General features: G+C 48.4%; 1 protein-coding gene across 4 annotated transcripts in view; it reads right to left on the minus strand.

Annotated features, from left to right (window-relative positions):
- Positions 1-4,197: 4,197 nt before the first annotated feature.
- TSPAN18 (tetraspanin 18) overlaps positions 4,198-16,291 on the minus strand; it is a 135,536-nt gene continuing 123,442 nt past the window's right edge. For all 4 annotated transcript variants that reach the window (XM_059819418.1, XM_059819417.1, XM_059819420.1 and 1 more), the window contains exons 7-10: positions 10,626-10,724; positions 9,480-9,659; positions 6,931-7,014; positions 4,198-5,941 (exon numbers count right to left, since the gene is read on the minus strand). In XM_059819418.1, coding sequence (XP_059675401.1) covers positions 5,894-5,941; positions 6,931-7,014; positions 9,480-9,659; positions 10,626-10,724 — 411 coding nt within the window. In that variant the 3' untranslated portion in view covers positions 4,198-5,893. The remainder of the gene's footprint in view (positions 5,942-6,930; positions 7,015-9,479; positions 9,660-10,625; positions 10,725-16,291) is intronic.

Consider the following 16,291-nt stretch of genomic DNA (forward strand, 5'->3'; position numbering starts at 1 on the left):
TTTTTTTGTTCTCCATGGGACTAAAGCCAGAAGGTCTGCGTACAGGATACAGACTTCTTACTCATGCGCTACTGTTGACTGGATCAAAGCGTGTCCTGGAATAGAGCTGACGTCCCAAAATCCCGGTAGAAAAATGTCGACGCAAACAGAAGTGCTTGTGTGAACAACAGCCCTCAAGCCACTGGTGAGACTGGGATCCATGGCTATTGCTATTTAATATCTTGGTAGAGTTAGAAGAAGGTAGTGGGTAGTTACTGTATGTTGTGTTAGTGCTTTTGGCATTTAGAAGCAGCTGCGTAACCTTGGGACACTGTGCATTGTACCTACTGGCCATGCAAAATGTCTGTCAGGTAAGAACATAGGAAATAGTTGAACCAGGAAACATCAACTAATTTTTTTTCCTAAGAAGTCAATCAAGTGGAGAGGCAACACCCAACAGCAGGCTAAATTCAGGAGCCTCCCAACAACACGTGCCTGCCAAGCTGCTTTCAACATGTCCAAAATAGGATACTGAGCAACTGAAATTGATATTTAAGAGGAGCCTTCCTGTTCAGGTGGAAGAGTTGGGCACTGAGAGGGAAACCTTTTCCCTGTGAGGCAAGAAATGATCGGGAGAGCATCACGAATTAGATGGCGCGGTGCTGTGCGTGGCATGCTGTGGCTGTTGCTCTTGCCCTGCCCACCACCTGCATGGGCAGTTGCAGTGGCTTCAGCGCAGCACTTTGGCTGTAGTTGTTGGTGTAGGTACGTGAAGCTTGATTCTTTGTGTTTTGGGGGTCACATGAATGTATACACAGACTGATCGTTGGTTTTGGGCGGGGGGGAAATGGTGTTTCTAGGAAAGACAAGTAAAAACCAAAAGCAGTCTTGCAGAAGAAGGAACTGGAGGGTTTTCTTAAGGCTGTCCTCCCATCTGTGTTGGCTGCAGGTCCTAGGAACTTAGTTGAGACTCTGGGTCTGTAGCTGGCTGTTTGACTAGCAGGTGAGAGGAATGAGTTACTGCACCACCTGAGAGCAGTGCTCCGAAGACTTCTTGATGGTTAAATCAGGTGGGAGGGTGGGGGAAGCAGTTACAGCTTTCCAAAGGAGCTTTAAATCAGGTGAGGTCAGATTCCTCTGCTCCCCTGCTCAGCAGCTGCCTCTGCAAAACTGAAAACGCTGAGCCACTTCTAGTTTTGCCAGTCAATGTCTTCTGCTCCAACACAGAGCAAAGCCTGGGGGAATGGCCAGGTAAGAGATTTCATGCTGCTTAGTCCCTAGTCCTGAAAGGGGAGAGATGAAGTTGTTTTATTTTTGTGCTTTCTGCTCCATCTTGCTATAAGTGGACCATGTAGAAAGTATGGAAGTGGACTGGGGCTCTGCACCTCCTCTACAACTAAGAAGGGGCAAATGGGTACCCCTGCCTGGCAATGGCTGCAAAAAGGCTGTGGTCCCTGGCACGGTCCCTTCTCATCAGCAAGGCGCTGCAGGAGAAGCATGGAGGAGGTGAATCTGTAGCAGGTGAGGTCTAGGAGGGAGTTTTTCAGGGGGGCTTGAGGAGGGAGCCCAAGCAGAGCATCTCCAGCGCTGCCAGAAACCAACGGCGGCTGGTTGTCTTCACCCTGTTGTGAAGGGAGGAGGATGCCAAAATGTGTGTACAGAACTGCGGAGGTGCTGGCATCACTGGCTGGCTGCAGGTGGCAGTTGAGCATATAATTTGGTATCAAAAGCCTGAGGCATCACTGCAGGCTCTGCTGCTGAGAAGAATCTCCATCCCCACAGGCTTTGGTTTCCTTATCTGTTAAATGGGGAGAAAGGCCTCGGACTGACGCCGTCTCCCAAGGGAGACTGCAGTGAATTAAGGGAGACTGCAGTGAATTACCTGTGTGTGTATAACATTGTGCAGGGTTGGGAGTCGTGTTCCCCGGAGGGCTGTGCTGCGAGCAGGCTGGGACTAAGGCTGACCCCCATTCTCTGCCAGAGACAGACCCAAACCCTTGCGTTCATAGAGCCCTCGCTTTTGAGGGTGCAGAAAACTCATCGTTCACACAACTCCTTACATCGCCTCATTTAAGCCTAACCAAGAGCTGGGAAACTGGAGCTGGTGACAAAGGAGATGCTCTGGCTGTCCTGAGCTGGCCTCTCCTTTCTGGTCAAGGGTTTTTACTTGGGGTGGGGGGATAGGGGAGAATGGGACACTTCATTTTATACCTCATTTTAGCTGCTGTACCTGAGTTTATTCTTTCTGTACAGTGACTGTACTTAACACCAAGCAAATAGTGAAAATTAAAGCCATTTCACTTCACTGTCACAATATCTTTCTTTTATTTTTTTTTTATTTTTTTAAGAAACGCACACAAAAACCGTGCAGAGAGTGCTTCAGGCTTGTGTTCTGGTTTATATTACCAAAAAAAAAATTCCTTTCAATATAAAAAAGCATTACAGTAGGGAATACAGGATAAATTAGCTCCACTATCTAATAAAAAGAACATTTACAGTTTTTTTTAAAATAGATTTCAAACATTATTTCACACGCAGCCCTTTTCCCAGGCATTTGTGACAGTCATCTGAGCATTAAATAACGGCCGGGAGGCAGGGGCACGGAGAGGGGCCGAGGGCTCGCAGGCGGAGGCTGCTCTCTTCTACTTCCATCCAAGGTGCTTGGGCTGTGGTCACACTGCTCCGGCGAAGGAGGTGGCACACAGCAGCTCCCTCCGCTCCCCAGCGAGCACTGAATCGAGCTGGAGCCCCTGACCCCAAAATATTCACCAGAGCTGGTAAATATAAAAATACAGTTGCTTCTCCTGCCTACTGTTCTGAAAACTACTGTACAACAGAGGGGGCAGCCACAGAACCAAGGGACAAAACCAACACATTTACATGCTTCGCCGTACAGCACGAGTCTGCTTTCTGGGCTTGCTTGCTCCTTAAATTCCCCCCAGGAGGAAATTCCTTTTGCCTGTTACCAACTTCCACAGGTCCTCTCAGACTTCCCCGTATCTTTACAGCTATCTCCAGTTGTTTAAAAGGCGCTGCCTGGCCCTCGCTGGGGTTTCGAGCTGTGGTCCCGGTGGCACGCTAGCCAGCTGCGGAGAGGATTTGGAGTCTTCATCCAGGAAAGAGCAAGGGGGGAATCAGACAAGGTACAAGAGGAGAAAAAACTGTGCAAAGGCTGGAATAACGGGCAAGGAAGAGATCTTTTGGAAGATACAGGGACAACTGTGAGGGAAGTGAGAAAGCTAAAAACAGACAAAGCCATGAGTACAGAATTAGGAAAGCCTAGGAGAAATAAGCCTGGAGAGATCCTACTTCAGGCATGGATATTTATCACTTAGTGCTCTGGCTGCTTTGGTCCGGTTCCCCCAGCGCTGACAGTTCCCCCCACAGCACCAGTGGCAGAAAAAGAGGCAGAAAAGGGCTTTAAGGCTTTTTTTTTTTTTTCCTTTTTTTTTCTTCCCTCCTTTCTTTTTCTCCTTCAGCCACCCACCATGCACAACTCAGGGTATTTGCCTTCCAGGCTCTGACCTGAGACAGCCAGGCCTTTGCATAATAAACTGAGGGAAAAGGAAAAATAATTGGAGACTGGGGGGGTGGTGGTGGCAGTTCTGCTTCTCTCCCTCACCTCCAGCCAAATTACCATCTCTGCTCATGGTTTTGTTCCTCCCCTGGGAATTGCTCTCCCAGCACAGTCACTGACACCAGCTCCTGGGGCAGAAGGAGAACAGATAAGCTCGCCTTCTGCTCGGCCCCTTCCCTGAAAGAATAATAGATGCGAGAGATTTTTTCCTAAGTGCAGCACCTGCTGTCGGGTACAAATACTGCTGGGTTTTGGCTAGCAAAACTGTTTTCCTTCATTAAACAACAGCCCAGAATTTAATGCTAAAATGCCTCATTAAAAGCAGATCCAGAGGGAAATCGTTCAGAAAAGCTTTCCATGAGGTTTAATGCAACATCTGAGGCCGCTCAGCAGCCCTGGCCTCCGATTCCGTTGCTGGAATATGCTGACTGCGGCACGGGGAGGGGATGCAGCTCTACCTGCCTGGGCCCTATCCTCCTGATGAGCAAATTGCTGTTCTCAAATGAAGCTTGGAAAAGCTCCAATGCCTCCTTCCTGTTCCTTAGTATCCTCATTCCCCAACCTCGACGTTTAGCCAGGATCGTTGTCTATTACGGACCAGTATTTCTGCTGCTTTCCGTCCTTCCCTGTAGCCTGTGCCGCGGGGCAAGCCGAAGGGACGCAGCCCCAGCGGTGTAAGGGAACGGCCAGGCAAAGCCCACCGGCTGCTGCCAAACCTGGGCGCAAGGTTACGGCTCGGCTCCTCGCTGCTGCCTTCTGCCCCCTCTCCTTCCTTGCCTGTGGTTACAGCTTTCGGGGGGGGGGGGCTGGTTTAAGCCAATATAAAAGTGCTCCATAACCTGAGCCTATAAAATCTGTAAGAAGACCTAAGCTGAACGAGAAACCACAGCCCCGTCTGTCCTCCCCCAAGCACAATGAGTTTGGGGTCAGGGAGTGACCAGATGAACAATTAAGGCAACAGGTTGAGGCTTTCAGAGAGAAACCAGTGACCTCTCCGGGTCGATAACCACAACCACTGGCGCAGCGGCTGGAGCGGTTTGGCCGCATGCTGGGGGCTCTTAGAGCCTGTCTGGGGCCTCAGCAGTCCCATCTTGATCTCTGACCAAGGCCCAGGCATCTTTATCAAGTTCACTTCCAAGCGATGAAGTAGATGATAACATTAGTTAAACGTCAAACTATCTCAAGGGAGGAAACACTCTCAACTAGCAGGCAGGCTAAAACAATTGCTTTCGTCATGAGCCCACGGAAGGATGTCAGGGGAAATCCTCTGAGCAGAAACGATGCCACAAGACTGTTTCAGGCAAACAGCATAGGAGCGGATGACAAATCGCAGCCTGCTCCATCCAGCACCATGCCTGGAACTCCCCTTAGGGCTGGAAAGCATGTAGGAATCCACTGCAAATATTTATGCTAACAGAGCACCACAAACCATTTTTTGCAAGTACGAAGGGAAAGGCAAAGGCTGACAAGATTTAAACACTATTTCCTCCCCTTCTCAGGTAGGCAGCAGTATCAATGATTCTTGACCAGAGCCATTAATTTTCCCAGGAGATGGGCACACAGCAGGGAACCATTTGCTCTCTTTCTTTTTCACAACAAGGAACAGTAAGTCTTAATAAACACAGAAAGGTAGGCACCAAACTCTTGACCATCAGCCAGCCTTAGCCAAGTCCCATTGCTAAGTGAGACCACGCTGCCCTGCTTGGGGCTCCAGAGAAAAGCCAGCCTCACTCAAGCGCCTGACTCCTCTGACAGTTTCAGGTGAGAGGGGCAAAGCTTCCACTGAAGAACGTGTGTTTTCATTCTGCGGCTGGGCATTAAAGCCAGAATCGCGCGAACGACGACTACCTACTTCTGAGATGAGCCACCACCACTCCTTGTTTCAAACCCACCTGGACAGTCACAGACTTTGGCCAACCTGTTGCCTTATCCAGCCCCTGCGTGGCCGTTCTTCAGTCCTTTGCTGTCTAAAACATGATAAAGTTGCGAACGGTAGGCACGGCCTTGCAGGAGAGGCAGCTGCGCTCTCCCCCGCCGGCTCCGTCAGTCTCTAGTGCAATCAGCTGCGCTGGGCTCCTGCTCCACGGCTGCTGCGGGTGGCTCTGGGCAAGGGTCCGGTGTACAGTGTAGTGCACATCACCTCAAAGTTCCAGCCCCTGAAGTACAATCCTTTTGGTCATTCATATATTACAACCCTCTTTTTTTTCTTTTTTTTCCCCCCCTACCCCATTTTGTTAAAAAAAATAAAGTTTTTTGGGTGTTTTCAGGTTTTGTTTCTTCTGATTTTCCTTCTTTCTTCTGCGTACGTGGGGAACGTGGTGGTTCACGGGCCACCTCTTACTGGATCCCTCGAAAGAGACACATGGCAAAGACCATGGCAAACAGCTGGGAGGGAGGGGGAAGAAGAGGGCAAAAACAAAACAGAGAACCACGAGAGTCAGCTGCATCTTCCAGAAGATCGGGAAAGCCCTCCCTGGCCCCAGGACCACTCCTGTCACTCCCTCCTGCTCAGTGGCGCAGCGAGGGGGACCCTTCCCACCACCCAGGGGAGGCTGTGGCAAAACATCTTTTTTTTTCCGAAGGTGATCCCTCCCCTCCTTCCCGTCCCCCAAACTGTTTGTGGCTACAGCAGCAGCCTGGCTTCGTTCCCAAAGCACCCTTGGTGTCGCGGGGGAGCAGGCGCCGCGGTTCCCGCTCTGCACACCATTCCCGCTGCCCGGAGCGGGCACAGCGGGGCCCTTCGTGGGGCTGCTGGGGTTCAGCCCAGCTCCTTCTCCTTTGCACCAGACAGGGCACTGGGGAAAGCACCCGGCCTCGCCCCAGCGATGCTGCGGGGACACCCCTTCCGGGCTAATGTCGCGTCTGGTGGAAGCCCGTTCCTCGGAAACGTCACCAAAGAGCCGGACGCTATCGCTGGATAACAGCGATGCTCTGGAGCCCCTACAGTTTCAGGCTCTAAACAGAAGTTTTTAAAGCAAAGGCAGAGGTTGAACACAATAACTGAGTGACAGATCCATCAGCTTGCTGGGGTGCTGCCGCAACGAGGGCAGCGTTTGGGGGGGGCTGGGGGAGGCGGCGGGTCCCCGAAAGCCCCGTGGCCAGCGTGGCAGGGTGCGAGCTCTGCGGCGGGCCCAACACGAGGCGGCACTGCAGGCTTGCGGCACTGCAGGGCTGCGGCACCGGTTATTTCCCTGCCTTTTGTGGCACAGGACTAAGCACCCGGCTCTTTCTAGGCAATGAAAACCACAAGTTGATAACCCGCTCGCACTTTGGGGGAGCAGCTTCCCCTGGCAAGGGGGAGCAGCTGCCTGTTTGCCTCGCTGCTGGACATCTACCGACACTTGCTTTTCTTCTAGTCACACAACAGACAGTACCTCAATGGCCAACACTCCGATGGCAAGGGCTCCTGCAAGGTACACGTAGGTCTCAAAGGAGTTCAGGATCACAGTGTAGCAGCCCTAGGAAGGACAAAACATGGTGAGACAGACCTGAGCAGCACATTGAGTTGTTCTCACAGCACAGCCCTCATTAGTACCAGAGGTGCTCTCAGATCCAGGCACCACAAGCACGGCTCCCTCTCACCCCCTCACCCCGCCCCACAGCACAGGAGGCAGAGACCCACAGGGCAGTGCCAGGGAGGGGAAGGTTTCGCTGTAGTGGGATGGGACTGATTCACACTCACAAGCCCTCACTGACCAGGAGGAACCGTGTCTTCTTGCAGGGCAGAGAGGAGCAGGACGGGAGAGGCACTCCCTCCGCAAAGGGCAGAGACTAAGCACAGAGGAAAGGAGCCTCAGGGCAGATGACAGGCAGCCCAGGCTGGCTAGGGATGAGGACGATTTATTTAAAGCCAAGGCTGGAGATTCTTGAATCCTCCCTCATAGCCAGCAGCTCTTTCACAGCCCACCCCTTTCTCTGTGCCTTCACCCAAAGGAGCATGGATAAACACCTGCTGATCTTCTGGCTATAGGAGAATTAATGCCATTAAGAACTCAGGGCCATGCACTACAGCAATCCTTCCACTTATGCAGCATAGCCACCATCATCTTTAATGTCATTTTATTATTGCTCATAATTAACAGCAGGTAGACCTTCTGCAAAGGTTTCAGCACATTTCTGGAAATCACCAGCTTATGCTGGCCTCAGTTCTCCCAGCCTAAAATTCCAACCCACCAGCAAATTTCCGCAAATAGGTCACACACAAAGAGAAAAGTAGATTGGAGTTTGTCCAATGCAAAAAGTACCTCTCCTCCCCACTGAACATATACGTCACACATACACGTTTAATCCCATCCATACTGCTAGGATGTTCCAATCACCTGATTTTTCCCTTCCACCCAAAAAGAGAATGTCTGAACTGCAAAGGCAGCACAGCGGTTACGTACTGGTGTCCATGCCAGCCCCTGCTCACTGCGAGCCAGACACAACCAGAGGAGAGCGAGGGAGAGCACAGAGGGTACCCAGGGAATGCAGACCACTGGGGCAGTAACCCAGCTGTTAAAACCACACTCTTATCAACATAACTCTGCTCAGCAACAGCTCTGTTCCGGCCACGGTTCAGCCCAATTTTCAGGGAAAAGCATCCAACCCAGCAACAAAATGTTTGGGTGCTTGCCAGAACTCCAACCTGGAGCCAACTCCAACCGCTGGCTACAAACAGGGGTGAGCACAAGTGCGGTGAGCACTGTCCTACCAGCACGGTGTCCCAAGAGCCTGACTTCGCTCCAGGAATGCCTGGAGTGTCTCTCCCATTTTACAGAAGTGCCTCACTGTGTGCTTGGTGACACTCGCTGTGCACACTCCTCCTTCCACCAACACTCCGCGGTGACAAGGGCTCACAGGAAGCCTTCCCCTTCCATAGAAGCGGCAGGCCTCAGCATCACCACTTAGGGAAAGCTAAATCTGTTATCTGCTTTAACCCTCTTTCTCAAAATGCATTTCTCTTTCCCTCCCTGCTGTTTGTCATCGCTCTCCTCGCTCTCTTTCCCATCTATTCACGGCAATCAGAGCTGGCAGAAGCAGTACGGTGCTGTCTGCTATGATCTCCCACCCAGAGTGCCTTTGCCAACCATTTCCAGCTGCCAGGCAAGGAACAGCTCACACGCTGCTTCCTTTACTCTCTTTCACAATCTGCTATCAAGCGCTGAAAAGACTGCTTAGTCTGGAGAGAAGAGGAGGCTCGTACGTACGGTCAGCACAGAGCTCAGCTGGCTTCTTAACGCTGAGGTGAACTTCGCTAGAAAGTTTCTTCACCTTCACATCTTGGTGACGATGTGAGGAAATACGACTGCAGTATCAGTCTCAACGACATTACGCTGAACTGTCTTGTTCCCGTCTGGCACTGGGAAAAATTGCCAAGTCAAGAGGCCTGGCAAAAGAAATGCCCTTTTTCTACTGTAAAGAGTAAGAGCAGAGAAATGCAGCTTTCCAAAACCTCTTCCCTGGAAAACAGACATGGTTTTCTGTGGCTGTTTAACCCTCAATCTCCTGGTTGCATATGTCGTTGATGAGGAGTCTTTGTGAACTAAAAACAGGAGCCACAACCGCAGCCAGTAAGAGCCAACTCCATCCCATCCTCGCTGGCCTGGGCTGGCTTGCTAATTAACTTCTCGGAGATAGTACTGACCTTCAGAAACACGACAAAACTTGATGCAAATTTCCACCCCACCTCTCAATCCCTTGGGAAAATCTTCCTATTCCTGCTGATGCAGCTCAAGATGGACTTAGCAGTGCACGCAATGAAAGGGGATGTTCAAAATCAGACATACGCCATGACTTCAAAAGCTGTCAGCAGAAGTGTAATTAGGATGGGAGCTACAGTCAGAATGGCACAACCTGCCAGCTTCACTAGCTACCCATGACCACCCCAGCCATCTCTCTGCCCGCTGTGAAATTCCTTTTCCTGGTATTCGGCTTCCCTTACCTGTCGGTTCTGAAACCTCTCGACGCCTGTGAGGCAGGCTTCCTTGTTGACAAACATCCCTTCCCGGCTCTGGAGCTCTCGCTGGCAACAAGCCTCCGGTGTCGCCTTTTCCACAGAGGAGTGTGGAAGATGAGGGATAGCTTCAAAATCTTCTGGTCCGTTCACTCCGCAGCAGGCAAACTAGGGCGAGGCACAGAGAAGAAAGGAAGACAGAGTTGACACTTTGCCCTGAAAGGAGATACAAGAAATCTACCAAAGGCCTATTCTTGTAGGGATCAAAGCTTTAGTCAAAGCAGAGACAAAACAACTGTTGTTTCCAAAAAAGTGCGTTGTGCTTGTACCTTGGAGCTTCTGTTTCATCAAAGCCTTTTTATGAAGTCCAACTGTTCCCATGTCATACTGTAGACTGACTCTAAGGTACCACTGGGAATATTGCCACGAACTACACAGGGCTTTGGAGCACACCCAGAATGTCTTGCCTGAGATCACCCAGCAAGTCTGTAAGGGAGCCAGCAGTACAACCCAGGCTCCCAACCGCCCCTTCTCCCCATAGCTAACAGCCAGGATTGCTGCTGCTCAAAGGCACCGCTGGGCGATTCAAGTAAGGTCCCTTTTTAGGATTCAAGTCAGGTCCTTTTTAAGGATTCAAGTCATACTCTGACTCTGTCTGCTCTCAGTCAGCAAAAGGAAATGTCTTTATTAAAGTCCTGAATCAGCATGAAGGGCAGCAATCATCTTTTTCTTTTAAGATTAAAAGTGACTTTTCATCTGCAGAGCCCGACATCCTACTCCTCGCTCCTGAAGAGGTACACTGTGGGCTATACCGAGCACTAAGTTCACACGTGTACCCACACAGACATGCACACAGAACTCGTAGTAGGTAAGAACAGCCCCAATTCCAATGACACAGTCGATCTGTAACCTGCCTGATTAGGACTGTAATAACAAAGTCAATTCTGATGGCTAATATTTCTATACTGAAAATATACCATTAGGCATACTCCTGCCTAATCTGCCCCTTACCATTTCACAAGAGCAAACAAAAAGCCGTTAGTTAGCACCAGTTTTCAATGCTGGTGGCTGGGTGAGCACCATGGTGATGGCTACTGCCCAGGGGCAGCCTGACACTGGCACGGCATGACTTACTGTGATCATAACAGAGTTCCAGGTGGAAGAGAAGACGTCCGTGTCGTTGTTCCTCACGTAATGCTTCTTCAGCTCCTTGGTGAAAAACTCTCTGGTCAGCTGAAACGCACAGACAGGTGGAAACGCAAAGGTTACTGCCAGCACCTCTTTCCCAAGTACTTCCCAAAGCTCTCTTGTGTGAATGCCCGGGGCTGTCCGGTTCCTTTGGGTTTGTTCTCTTTTTTCGCAAACCTCAGAGGAGAAACAGGGGAAAAGCCACTGGTTGAACCATAACTATATCCAGGGTGAATGGTACTTGTTCAATAAAACTGTTGCTCGTTAAAAATCAGGGATCGAATTGTATCTATACTTGTAAGCTAATGTTCGCATTTGAAGGGTGGTTGGTTTTTTTAATATTCAGCGGTATTTGAAAGGGTTTCACAAGTTGAAGCAGGACTAAAACAGATTTTAGGAATATCTTCAAATCCACACCCAAATAGTAGCTTAACTTACTATGCTTCATTAGGTCTACAACCAAAGCATGATTTTCCCCTCACTTTTCATTTTAAACCAGTTATCTTCCTACTAAAGACAGGGGAACTGTTCTGAATTTACTTCCACGTGTGAGAAAGCAGAATCAAGCTCTAATACCAAACTTTCTGGGAATGAAAAGGAAGTAAAAAACATGTAATGAATATGAAATGTTCAAGTCACCTTACAAATCAGAAAAAAAGACTATTTCCCTGACAATGCTTTAGATTATCTAAACTGACCCACAGACAAGAAGAACAAAATCCTCTTTATCTTTCCAGTGTTTAGATAATTTAAACAATTTTTCCTAAGGTCAACAATAAAAACTAATGGAATTTCATTTACTCCTGTCTACATTTACAGTAAAATACAAAAACTGAACCAACATTTCTGCTCAGAGTCTCCTCAAAACGTTAGACACCCTGAAATTACATTTACTTAGGATCACTCTCTGGAGGACTAGTAAATACACAAACTTAAAAGTCTTCTTAAACTGAATACTCCAATTCAGTCTTTCCGCCTTTCTATCACTTCAGGATGAAAATGTCAAGGAATCCCCTTTTCAGGTTCCCAACAGGTCTTGACTTGTGTGGTCCCTTCTCTAAAACACCTTGTGAAGGCAAAATCTCTCTGCCACTGCAAAGCCTCAGTGAGGGCGTTGGACTCGGCTGGATACAGCACTGCTCTAGTGTTGCATATTTGCAGGATCAGAAATTAGGCTGCCTGAAAAAGACCCCCTTGTTTTTTTTTCTGTTGTTCATGCAGCACTGCAGATTCAGGAACATATACTGCTACGATCACTGGAGGTGTTCAAGGAACGTGTGGACGTGGCACTGCGGGACATGGTTTAATGGGCATGGTGGGGTTAGTTGATGGTTGGACTTGATGATCTTACAGGTCTTTTCCAACCTTAGTGATTCCGTGATTCTGAGTTAGTTTCAGGTTCTTGATGTGCAACATGAAATATGTTGATGGTTGGACTTGATGATCTTACAGGTCTTTTCCAACCTTAGTGATTCGGTGATTCTGAGTTGGTTTCAGGTTCTTGATGTGCAACATGAAATATCGCACTTATGCATCCATATGTATGAGATGTATGCGTGGGCACAAAAGCACAAGCACAAAATTGTTTGTTTCCTTTGTAATACTATCACAAAATTTAAGGAAAAAAAGAGAAGGCTGTGGTGACTCTTTAAAAGACCCCAAATACCACTTAATATTGACTTCTCTTTTAAAAACACAAACTAAGGCCAAATTTAATGCCTAAATCAATACTGAGTAAAACTTTGTCACAAAGTCTTGAATGATGCAGATAGCTCAATCTCACTACCTTTTAATGAGATAAGCTGCTAAGTTCCTAAATCACCTTTATGAGGCAGAGATCAACTCATTTTTTGCCTTTGAATATTAAAATATCGGAGGATCAGGGACCACTGGCATTTCCCTTTGGGAATTTGGCGCACTGAGGGAAGGTCAGGTTAGAAGATGCTGAAACACGTCCTCAGTGTTCTCCTTTCCTTCTCTTTCCCTGCGTACTTTGTCCATGCAGCATCCTACCCTGCAGAGACAGCAGCACATTTTTTTGATACTTGTCTGTTTCTGAAGCGCGGACTTTGAAACTGATATTACCATTGGTAATAATCCCAGCCGACTGCCTTTGGCGGGGTCTAAAACGAAAGAGTCATTTAAATATAAAGTGAAACCTTTATTTTGACAGCAGCAACCCCAGAGGAAATTGTTCAGAGTTTGTGTGCGATTTTTACGAGACTTGGCCTAAAACAAAGCGCAGTGCTGGAGGGGTAAGTTTGCCAGGAAAATAACTGATTCCATTTTGTTGCTCTTAAACTGCTTGTCCTGAGAATCTGAAGTTCAGAAAAATGCTAAAAAAAAAAAAAAAATTTAAAAAAAAAAAAAAAAAAAATCGATCAGCAGAAGCATCTTTCTACTCTTAAAAAAGTGCTGACAAAGGAGGATAAAAGTCAGCCAGACAGTCCTACTCGCACGCCCATGGCCCCCCTCTCACCGAAGTTAGTAACGGCACTGCTGAGGTCTGTGCGCATTGGAGTACTACAGCAAGAGCTACTCAGAAGGGAGCAAAGGACCTACTAATAAAACTAGATCTTCGCACACACTTCTGACAAGACGGTTGTATCAGCCACAGTCATGAACAATAAAGAGCCGCTCAGCTGTGGTTTTTTCTAGCTGTTCTGGGGGGAATGTCTCCAATACAGAAGGAGCACACACATGTGTACATTTACATGCCAGTGAATGAAGCGGGACTGGTTTGTCACACTTGTTCAAAAAATAGCTTGGTTGGGATTGCTGCAGCCAGATGAAGGGGACTTATGAAAAAGAGGGCATTTTTGCACAACACAGGTGTGCCGACACCGGCCAGGAAGGTCACAGCCTTCTCATGCAGCGCTGCCTTCAAGAATACTGAATGCTGTGCACGAAGCTGGCTTCATGGTGCCTGCTTGGAAAACAGGATGCATGTCCATCTGCATCTGTCCATCTGCATCTGTCCATCTGCATCTGCCTGGAGCATCTCCAGCATCTGCATCTGCCTGGAGCATCTCCAGCATCTGCCTGGAGTTTCTGACACAGTACAGTGCCTGTACTGTAGGTACAGTCACCAGTGCTGCACTTTGCACCTCCACAGTGCCTTCCATCCAAGAGACCCTCCAGCTGCTCAACTGAGGGGTGGACGGTTCACATTCTTTAGTTTTTGCCTTATGCCTGAGGAGGTATCGGGAACCAAAGCGACTTGTCCATTAAGTGTCAGAACTAAGGCTAAAAATCCAAATATCCTGACTCCATCCAGAGCCCTGTCACTGGACTCATCTGTTCCTACCATCCCGCTTTCTTGCTTGCTAAGACAATTCACTAAGAAAAAGAGTCAAGTATCCCTCCAGGGTTTTTCCCATCCAAACCTCTGAACGGCACATAAAGAGCAATTCCTGTACATAAGTCAAATCGCTCTTTCACAGCCTCTCTCTTCTGCTCATGGAAGACGTTATTTTATGGGGGGTTGGTGGGGTGTCTTCCAGATGAAAAAGGATTCTCCACCCTCCAAAACCTCCTTTACAAGGGAAAAGAAACTCTGGTACTCCCACAGCTGATTAACAGCAGCCTTCCTCTTCAGAGACTGCTTTTAAACAGTGCTTTGGGAGTGCTACTGGACTTGCAGATCACAGTAGCTCACCATCGCTAATCCCACTTTCCCTAACCCCACCACCACACTCTGCTTCACTGACTCTGCCTCTCATGTCAAATCTCAGCAGAAAACATCTCTTTTCTCCCTTATTTTTGTCTCTTAATTTTGTTCACTGCCTCAGCTATTAATAATTTAACTCTGTTGAGTTAGGTTGTATGTAAAACACTATACAAGAGAAAGCTGCACTGAACATTATCTGGAAAGCAAACAGAGTGTATCTTTCTCTTTTGTCTCATTTTATGCACCCAGTGAGGCCACAGCCATACGGACTGGTGGAATGACCATCACAGGAACCCACTTGGTAAGCTTCCAAGAAATTTAGGTTGCCTAAATGTGCAGTTACCACCACACGCCTTGAAAGTAACTTGTTTCGCAGGGAAGAGAAAAGCACGTCTGAACCTGACCTTAAACTGCTACTATGAAGAATTCTTCCCGACATGGGATCACAGAAAGACCACCTCCGTCCCCACGGACATTCTGTCCAGCCATCTAGCCTCATCCTAACCCAAAGATGACAGCAAGTAGTTACCAAGCCGGAGGAGCTACCACCAAAATATATAGCAACACCAAAACAAGGGTGGGGTTTTTTCAGAAGAAACCTGAGGAGAGAACAAACCACTAGAATTTGCAGACGGAGTTTAACTTCTGCATAGAGCCATCTCCAGCTATGTTGGGATCTGACGTTCTTCATTCCTTCCCATTTAAGCCCTTCCTGTCAGTCATTCTGACAGAGTGGGAAGCTGGTGATACAAACAAGGAGACAAGCTCTAGAAAGATAGAAGTTTGTTCCCCTTCAAGTTTTATCTCACAAAAACACTGCCAGATGCCACAGAAGTCTAGAATAACCACTGCGACCTTCTCTTGCAAGGTAACGTATCCTCACATGTCCCACGGCTTCCATGGGAGTGGAAGGTACCGATGCTTTGCCGAGAAGCAAGACGTAAGCAGGCTCCTTGTGACCGAGGGAAGAGGACGCAGCCAGCCCTGCCGTCACCCCGCACGTGGGACTCGCAGCGAGCCTGGCTAGTTTCTTGTACCTTTTCCCAGTTTCCCACAGGGAAGGTGGGAGCAGCCAGCTGCCGGCTGCTCGCCCAGCCCCAGCTCACCAGGGACTGTGAAGCCCGTACCTGGGTCTGCAGGGCAGTTTCTACGTGTGCGGTCTGCTGCTTGTGCTGAACCAAAGGAATTCTCTAACAACTCCTAACAGCAGAGCTGTAATGACCAGAACACACCAGACCCCCCATGCTGCAACCTATTTATGGAGCGGTAGCTGTTCCCGTGAGGGCATGGTCTCAAAGCCTAAGCTGGAATGGGGCACCCACTCTGTATACAGAGTGCCGTCCCTTCCCCACCGCCTTCACATCTGAGGCAAAGATAAAAGACAACCAGCTTATAAAGGGAAAAAGAAATCCTCTCACTACCTCCCCCCAAGACCATCCTACTGCACAAACACCACACTGTCTTGTTGTGAGCTTCCTAAGTCTGGATTCTTTGCTTATTAAAATCTTTCTATATAAATAAAATTAAAAGTATATCCTGGCTCAAGAAAATAATCATTATACGTGGCCCTTCTTACGCTCATGCCACATTTCTGTCACGTTCAGTACAGGGAACGTGCTGTATGTTCTCTTACTACTGGCAGAGGCCAAATAAACAAAATAAATACTAACAGTCACTAGTGACCACCTCTACTGGCCATTGTTTTTTCACAGCCATCGCTCAGAATCCTAGTTCAAAGACGGGCTGACTTGAGAAGGATGGACCTAATTCAGTCAGGCTCTTCTTTGCACATGTGGAAACAAGAAAAAAAAGCACAAAACTTGGCTGGTTAGAGAAACAAATGAGGCTGCTTACTACTAGTGTAGTAGTAAAAACTTACTACTAGCGTAGAGGAGGGATGATGGCCATATAATAATAAGCATAGCAGCAGAGTAGAGAAAGG

Source organism: Gavia stellata, chromosome 7 (genome assembly GCF_030936135.1).
Source record: "Gavia stellata isolate bGavSte3 chromosome 7, bGavSte3.hap2, whole genome shotgun sequence".
Taxonomy (NCBI): Eukaryota; Metazoa; Chordata; class Aves; order Gaviiformes; family Gaviidae; genus Gavia; species Gavia stellata.